Source organism: Babylonia areolata, chromosome 32, assembly GCF_041734735.1.
Source record: "Babylonia areolata isolate BAREFJ2019XMU chromosome 32, ASM4173473v1, whole genome shotgun sequence".
Classification (NCBI taxonomy): Eukaryota; Metazoa; Mollusca; class Gastropoda; order Neogastropoda; family Buccinidae; genus Babylonia; species Babylonia areolata.
The window spans coordinates 1,039,163-1,049,162 of record NC_134907.1 but is presented as its reverse complement, the minus strand read 5'-3'; the positions used below and the strand labels follow the sequence as shown (position 1 = coordinate 1,049,162).

Sequence of the window (10,000 nt, the reverse complement as noted above, 5' to 3'; positions counted from 1 at the left end):
TGTTAGAAACACACACAGCCACACTGCACAGTGCAACACACTGTTAGAAACACAGCCACACTGCACAGTGCAACACACTGTTAGAAACACAGCCACACTGCACAGTGCAACACACTGTTAGAAACACAGCCACATTGCACAGTGCAACACACTGTTAGAAACACACACAGCCACACTGCACAGTGCAACACACTGTTAGAAACAAACACAGCCACACTGCACAGTGCAACACACTGTTAGAAACACAGCCACACTGCACAGTGCAACACACTGTTAGAAACACAGCCACACTGCACAGTGCAACACACTGTTAGAAACAAACACAGCCACACTGCACAGTGCAACACACTGTTAGAAACACAGCCACACTGCACAGTGCAACACACTGTTAGAAACACAGCCACACTGAACAGTGCAACACACTGTTAGAAACAAGCACAGCCACATGGCACAGTGCAACACACTGTTAGAAACAAACACAGCCACACTGCACAGTGCAACACACTGTTGGAAACAAACACAGCCACATCGCACACTGCAACACACTGTTCGAAACACTGCCAGGGAGATATTAACAAGACAGATATATCCGTTTAGTTCGTTAGTCAGTGAGCTTGTTCCTCCGCTAATTAGTCAGTCAGTCAGTCAGTTTGTCAATTGGATGGTTGGTTAATTGGTTAGTTAGTTAGTTAGTCTGTCAGTCTACAGTAGGACAAGTAGACCTAAGTGGACAGACATGTAGTCTTATTTTCTGGTGACTAGTCATGGTGACCAGTGATAGATTCTGGTGACTAGTCATGGTGACTAGTGATAGATTCTGGTGACTAGTCATGGTGACAAGTGATAGATTCTGGTGAGTAGTCTTAGTTTCTGGTGACTAGTGATAGTTTCTGGTGACTAGTCATGGTGACAAGTGATAGATTCTAGTGACTAGTCATGGTGACTAGTTGTAGTTTCTGGTGACTAGTCATGGTGACGAGTGGTAGATCTGGTGACTAGTCATGGTGACTAGTGATATGTTATGGTGACTAGTCATGGTGACTAGTGATGGATTCTGGTGACTAATCGTGGTGACTAGTCATTTTCTGATGATCAGTCACATTGACTAGTGATAGATTCTGGTGACTAGTCATGGTGACTAGTGATAGATTCTGGTGACTAGTCGTGGTGTCTGGTCATTTTCTGATAATTAGTCACAGTGACTAGTGATAGTTTCTGGTGACTAGTCATATAGTTTTTGGTGATAGTCTTAGTTTCTGATGACTAGTCATAGTGACTAGTGATAGTTTCTGCTGACTAGTCATGGTGAGTAGTCTTATTTTTCTGGCGACTAGTCATGGTGAGCAGTCTTATTTTTCTGGTGACTAATCGTGATGACCAGTGATAGTTTTTTGTGCCTAGTCATAGTGACTAGTGGTAGTTTCTGGTGACTAGTCATGGTGACTAGTGTTAGTTTCTGGTGGCTAGTCTTATTTTCTGGTGACTAGTCATTGTGACTAGTGTTAGTTTCCGGTGACTAGTCTTATTTTCGGGTGACTAGTCATTGTGACGAGTGCTAGTTTCCGGTGACTAGTCTTATTTTCGGGTGACTAGTCATTGTGACTAGTGCTAGTTTTCGGTGACTAGTCTTATTTTCGGGTGACTAGCCATTGTGACCAGTGCTAGTTTCCGGTGACTAGTCTTATTTTCGGGTGACTAGTCTTATTTTCGGGTGACTAGTCATTGTGACTAGTGTTAGTTTCCGGTGACTAGTTTTATTTTCGGGTGACTAGTCATAGTGACTAGTGCTAGTTTCCGGTGACTAGTCTTATTTTCGGGTGACTAGTCATTGTGACTAGTGCTAGTTTCCGGTGACTAGTCTTATTTTCGGGTGCCTAGTCATTGTGACTAGTGCTAGTTTCCGGTGACTAGTCTTATTTTCGGGTGCCTAGTCATTGTGACTAGTGCTAGTTTCCGGTGACTAGTCTTATTTTCGGGTGACTAGTCTTATTTTCGGGTGACTAGTCGTTGTGACTAGTGTTAGTTTCCGGTGACTAGTTTTATTTTCGGGTGACTAGTCATAGTGACTAGTGTTAGTTTCCGGTGACTAGTCTTATTTTCGGGTGACTAGTCATAGTGACTAGTGCTAGTTTCCGGTGACTAGTCTTATTTTCGGGTGACTAGTCATTGTGACTAGTGCTAGTTTCCGGTGACTAGTCTTATTTTCGGGTGACTAGTCATTGTGACTAGCGCTAGTTTCCGGTGCCATTCATGTCAGCAGGCCTGCCAGTGTGTCAGAGACCCTCGCCAGTACCTCAAAATCATCGGACGTCTCGTCAGGTTCGTCGTCATCGCCGTCAGGGCGAAGGTTGAGCATGATGGTGGTCAGGTTCTTGATCTGCTCCCCAGGGGGTCAGCACAGTGACGCCACCAGCCATGCACGTGCAGCATGCAACACACAAAGACGATGACACAGTGAGAGGGGAGAACTGACATGCCACTGGAGGAGGTACATGTCTGTTGACAGTCATGCAGAGGTCAGGACACACACAATACAGGCTGATTGTCTGTTGACAGTCACACAGAGGTCAGGACACACACAATACAGGCTGTATGTTGACAGTCATGCAGAGGTTAGGACACACACAATACAGGCTGATTGTTGACAGTCATACACAGGTTAGGACACACACAATACAGGCAATATGTTGACAGTCATACAGAGGTTAGGACACACACAATATAGGCTGATTGTCTGTTGACAGTCATACAGAGGTCAGGACACACACAATACAGGCTGATTGTTGACAGTCATACAGAGTTTAGGACACACACAATACAGGCTGATTGTTGACAGTCATACAGAGGTTAGGACACACACAATACAGGCTGTATGTTGACAGTCATACAGAGTTTAGGACACACACAATACAGGCTGATTGTTGACAGTCATACAGAGGTTAGGATACACACAATACAGGCTGATTGTCTGTTGACAGTCATACAGAGGTCAGGACACACACAATACAGGTTGTATGTTGACAGTCATGCAGAGGTTAGGACACACACAATACAGGCTGATTGTTGACAGTCACACAGAGGTTAGGACACACACAATACAGGCTGATTGTTGACAGTCATACAGAGGTTAGGACACACACAATACAGGCTGATTGTCTGTTGACAGTCATACAGAGGTCAGGACACACACAATACAGGCTGTATGTTCACAGTCTTGCAGAGGTTAGGACACACACAATACAGGCTGAATGTCTGTTGACAGTCATGCAGAGGTTAGGACACACACAATACAGGCTGATTGTTGACAGTCATACAGAGGTTAGGACACACACAATACAGGCTGATTGTTGACAGTCATACAGAGGTCAGGACACACACAATACAGGCTGTATGTTGACAGTCATACAGAGGTCAGGACACACACAATACAGGCTGATTGTCTGTTGACAGTCATACAGAGGGTAGGACACACACAATACAGGCTGAATGTTGACAGTCACACAGAGGTTAGGACACACACAATACAGGCTGATTGTTGACAGTCACACAGAGGTTAGGACACACACAATACAGGCTGATTGTTGACAGTCATACAGAGGTTAGGACACACACAATACAGGCTGTATGTTGACAGTCATACAGAGGTTAGGACACACACAATACAGGCTGATTGTCTGTTGACAGTCATACAGAGGTTAGGACACACACAATACAGGCTGTATGTTGACAGTCATACAGAGGTTAGGACACACACAATACAGGCTGTATGTTGACAGTCATACAGAGGTTAGGACACACACAATACAGGCTGTATGTTGACAGTCATACAGAGGTTAGGACACACACAATACAGGCTGTATGTTGACAGTCATACAGAGGTTAGGACACACACAATACAGGCTGATTGTCTGTTGACAGTCATACAGAGGTTAGGACACACACAATACAGGCTGTATGTTGACAGTCATACAGAGGTTAGGACACACACAATACAGGCTGATTGTTGACAGTCATACAGAGGTTAGGACACACACAATACAGGCTGATTGTTGACAGTCATACAGAGGTTAGGACACACACAATACAGGCTGAATGTTGACAGTCATACAGAGGTTAGGACACACACAATACAGGCTGATTGTTGACAGTCATACAGAGGTTAGGACACACACAATACAGGCTGATTGTTGACAGTCATACAGAGGTTAGGACACACACAATACAGGCTGAATGTTGACAGTCATACAGAGGTTAGGACACACACAATACAGGCTGATTGTTGACAGTCATACAGAGGTTAGGACACACACAATACAGGCTGAATGTTGACAGTCATGCAGAGGTTAGGACACACACAATACAGGCTGTATGTTGACAGACATACAGAGGTTAGGACACACACAATACAGGCTGAATGTTGACAGTCATACAGAGGTTAGGACACACACAATACAGGCTGATTGTTGACAGTCATACAGAGGTTAGGACACACACAATTCAGGCTGATTGTCTGTTGACAGTCATACAGAGGTTAGGACACACACAATACAGGCTGAATGTTGACAGTCATACAGAGGTTAGGACACACACAATACAGGCTGTATGTTGACAGTCATACAGAGGTTAGGACACACACAATACAGGCTGATTGTTGACAGTCATACAGAGGTTAGGACACACACAATTCAGGCTGATTGTCTGTTGACAGTCATACAGAGGTTAGGACACACACAATACAGGCTGATTGTCTGTTGACAGTCACACAGAGGTTAGGACACACACAATACAGGCTGATTGTTGACAGTCATACAGAGGTTAGGACACACACAATACAGGCTGATTGTTGACAGTAATACAGAGGTTAGGACACACACAATACAGGCTGTATGTTGACAGTCATGCAGAGGTCAGGACACACACAATACAGGCTGTATGTTGACAGTCATACAGAGGTTAGGACACACACAATACAGGCTGTATGTTGACAGTCATACAGAGGTTAGGACACACACAATACAGGCTGTATGTTGACAGTCATACAGAGGTTAGGACACACACAATACAGGCTGTATGTCTGTTGACAGTCATACAGAGGTCAGGACACACACAATACAGGCTGATTGTTGACAGTCATACAGAGGTCAGGACACACACAATACAGGCTGATTGTTGACAGTCATACAGAGGTTAGGACACACACAATACAGGCTGTATGTCTGTTGACAGTCATACAGAGGTTAGGACACACACAATACAGGCTGATTATTGACAGTCATACAGAGGTTAGGACACACACAATACAGGCTGTATGTCTGTTGACAGTCATACAGAGGTTAGGACACACACAATACAGGCTGATTGTTGACAGTCATACAGAGGTTAGGACACACACAATACAGGCTGATTGTTGACAGTCATACAGAGGTTAGGACACACACAATACAGGCTGATTGTTGACAGTCATACAGAGGTTAGGACACACACAATACAGGCTGATTGTCTGTTGACAGTCATGCAGAGGTTAGGACACACACAATACAGGCTGATTGTCTGTTGACAGTCATGCAGAGGTTAGGACACACACAATACAGGCTGATTGTTGACAGTAATACAGAGGTTAGGACACACACAATACAGGCTGTATGTTGACAGTCATACAGAGGTCAGGACACACACAATACAGGCTGATTGTTGACAGTCATGCAGAGGTTAGGACACACACAATACAGGCTGATTGTCTGTTGACAGTCATACAGAGGTTAGGACACACACAATACAGGCTGATTGTCTGTTGACAGTCACACAGAGGTTAGGACACACACAATACAGGCTGATTGTTGACAGTCATGCAGAGGTTAGGACACACACAATACAGGCTGTATGTTCACAGTCACACAGAGGTTAGGACACACACAATACAGGCTGATTGTTGACAGTCATACAGAGGTCAGGACACACACAATACAGGCTGTATGTTGACAGTCATACAGAGGTCAGGACACACACAATACAGGCTGATTGTTGACAGTCATACAGAGGTTAGGACACACACAATACAGGCTGTATGTCTGTTGACAGTCATACAGAGGTTAGGACACACACAATACAGGCTGATTGTTGACAGTCATACAGAGGTTAGGACACACACAATACAGGCTGTATGTCTGTTGACAGTCATACAGAGGTTAGGACACACACAATACAGGCTGATTGTTGACAGTCATACAGAGGTTAGGACACACACAATACAGGCTGATTGTTGACAGTCATACAGAGGTTAGGACACACACAATACAGGCTGATTGTTGACAGTCATACAGAGGTTAGGACACACACAATACAGGCTGTATGTTGACAGTCATACAGAGGTTACGACACACACAATACAGGCTGATTGTCTGTTGACAGTCATACAGAGGTTACGACACACACAATACATGCTGATTGTTGACAGTCACACAGAGGTTAGGACACACACAATACAAACTGATTGTTGACAGTCATACAGAGGTTAGGATCCACACAATACAGGCTGATTGTCTGTTGACAGTCATACAGAGGTTAGGACACACACAATACAGGCTGATTGTTGACAGTCATACAGAGGTTAGGACACACACAATACAGGCTGTATGTTGACAGTCATACAGAGGTTAGGACACACACAATACAGGCTGATTGTTGACAGTCATACAGAGGTTAGGACACACACAATACAGGCTGTATGTTGACAGTCATACAGAGGTCAGGACACACACAATACAGGCTGATTGTTGACAGTCATACAGAGGTTAGGACACACACAATACAGGCTGTATGTTGACAGTCATACAGAGGTCAGGACACACACAATACAGGCTGTATGTTGACAGTCATACAGAGGTTAGGACACACACAATACAGGCTGAATGTTGACAGTCATACAGAGGTTAGGACACACACAATACAGGCTGATTGTTGACAGTCATACAGAGGTTAGGACACACACAATACAGGCTGAATGTTGACAGTCATACAGAGGTTAGGACACACACAATACAGGCTGATTGTCTGTTGACAGTCATACAGAGGTTAGGACACACACAATACAGGCTGATTGTCTGTTGACAGTCATACAGAGGTTAGGACACACACAATACAGGCTGATTGTTGACAGTCATACAGAGGTTAGGATACACATAATACAGGCTGATTGTTGACAGTCATACAGAGGTTAGGACACACACAATACAGGCTGATTGTCTGTTGGCAGTCATACAGAGGTTAAGACACACACAATACAGGCTGTATGTTGACAGTCATACAGAGGTTAGGACACACACAATACAGGCTGATTGTTGACAGTCATACAGAGGTTAGGACACACACAATACAGGCTTATTGTTGACAGTCATACAGAGGTTAGGATACACACAATACAGGCTGATTGTTGACAGTCATGCAGAGGTTAGGACACACACAATACAGGCTGTATGTTGACAGTCATACAGAGGTCAGGACACACACAATACAGGCTGTATGTTGACAGTCATGCAGAGGTTACGACACACACAATACAGGCTGATTGTTGACAGTCATGCAGAGGTTAGGACACACACAATACATGCTGATTGTTGACAGTCATACAGAGGTTAGGACACACACAATTCAGGCTGTATGTTGACAGTCATGCAGAGGTTAGGACACACACAATACAGGCTCATTGTTGACAGTCATGCAGAGGTTAGGACACACACAATACAGGCTGATTGTTGACAGTCATGCAGAGGTTAGGACACACACAATACAGGCTGTATGTTCACAGTCACACAGAGGTTAGGTCACACACAATACAGGCTGATTGTCTGTTGACAGTCACACAGAGGTTAGGACACACACAATACAGGCTGATTATTGACAGTCATACAGAGGTTAGGACACACACAATACAGGCTGATTCTCTGTTGACAGTCATGCAGAGGTTAGGACACACACAATACAGGCTGTATGTTGACAGTCATACAGAGGTTAGGACACACACAATACAGGCTGAATGTTGACAGTCATACAGAGGTTAGGACACACACAATACAGGCTGATTATTGACAGTCATACAGAGGTTAGGACACACACAATACAGGCTGTATGTCTGTTGACAGTCACACAGAGGTTAGGACACACACAATACAGGCTGATTGTTGACAGTCATACAGAGGTTAGGACACACACAATACAGGCTGTATGTTGACAGTCATACAGAGGTTAGGACACACACAATACAGGCTGATTGTCTGTTGACAGTCATACAGAGGTTAGGACACACACAATACAGGCTGATTGTCTGTTGACAGTCATGCAGAGGTTAGGACACACACAATACAGGCAATATGTTGACAGTCATACAGAGGTTAGGACACACACAATACAGACTGATTGTCTGTTGACAGTCATACAGAGGTTAGGACACACACAATACAGGCTGATTATTGACAGTTATACAGAGGTTAGGACACACACAATACAGGCTGATTATTGACAGTTATACAGAGGTTAGGACACACACAATACAGGCTGTATGTTGACAGTCATACAGAGGTTAGGACACACACAATACAGGCTGTATGTTGACAGTCATACAGAGGTTAGGACACACACAATACAGGCTGTATGTTGACAGTCATACAGAGGTTAGGACACACACAATACAGGCTGTATGTTGACAGTCATACAGAGGTTAGGACACACACAATACAGACTGATTGTCTGTTGACAGTCATACAGAGGTTAGGACACACACAATACAGGCTGTATGTTGACAGTCATACAGAGGTTAGGACACACACAATACAGGCTGTATGTTGACAGTCATACAGAGGTTAGGACACACACAATAAAGGCTGTATGTTGACAGTCATACAGAGGTTAGGACACATACAATACAGGCTGTATGTTGACAGTCATACAGAGGTTAGGACACACACAATACAGGCTGATTGTTGACACACACCAAAAGTACAGGAGCACTTAAAAGGTGCACATGCAGTACAGCAGCACCCAGGCTGGGTGCAGGCGTACCTTGTTGTTCTTCATGAACTCCTCCAGGTCAGAGCGGTCCTTCAGCTTCTCCAGTTCATACACCCGCTTCTTCAGTGCATCGTTCTCAAACTCCAGGGAGTACAGCTGCACCCATACACCACACAACAATACTTCATCATTCATCAGACTCCAGGGAGTACAACTGTACCCATACACCACACAATACAACTGCACCCATACACCACACAACAATACTTCATCATCCATCTGATTCTAGGGAGTACAACTGTACCCATACACCACACAATATTTTATTATCCATCACACTTGAGGGAGTACATCTGCACCCATAAATGACATGTGATACAAGATACAATATTTACGTACCTGTCAAACTTCGGGGACAACACACACACACACACACACACACACACACACACACACACACACACACACACACACACACACTAAAAAAAAGGATTTTTTTTTTTAATGCATTGAAGAACAGCAGTTTGAAGGAAGGAACAGCGTGTATCACATGACAAACATGATCGTCCAATGAGGAAATCTTAACTCACACCCCCACCCCCACCCCCTCCCCTAACGCATTTAATCAGTTTTTTTAGGTCAAAAGTTAAACCACGACTAATTGTCACGCTTTTCCTCACTTCCTTCTCGTCCAGCAAGCCAACAGGTCCGGGGTTTATCATTCACGTCAGTGTGTGTGACAGTGTGTGTAGACACTGATATTCAGTGTACACAGCATGGGTTGTCTCCCATGCTCCATCGCCACACCACCACCAACACTGACACTCACCTGCAGCAGTCACAACTTTCTGGTGGTCTGTCTCGTCTCCCCTGGCCCCCAGCCCACCACCACCACCACCACCACCACCACCACCACCACCACAACAACAACAACAACAACAACAACACAGACCCTTCTCTGCAGCAGCAGACACTGTTTCCTGTAGTCTGTCTCTTC

The 10,000-nt window shown here is 44.5% G+C and overlaps 1 protein-coding gene across 3 annotated transcripts in view; it reads right to left on the bottom strand.

Annotated features, from left to right (window-relative positions):
• Window positions 1-10,000, bottom strand: part of LOC143276609 (uncharacterized) — a 56,076-nt gene that overhangs the window by 17,269 nt on the left and 28,807 nt on the right. For 2 of the 3 annotated variants that reach the window (XM_076581218.1, XM_076581217.1), the window contains 2 exons: window positions 9,055-9,159; window positions 2,294-2,377 (listed from right to left, as the gene is read on the bottom strand). In XM_076581218.1, coding sequence (XP_076437333.1) covers window positions 2,294-2,377; window positions 9,055-9,159 — 189 coding nt within the window. The remainder of the gene's footprint in view (window positions 1-2,293; window positions 2,378-9,054; window positions 9,160-10,000) is intronic. The other variant, XM_076581219.1, reaches the window with a different exon arrangement.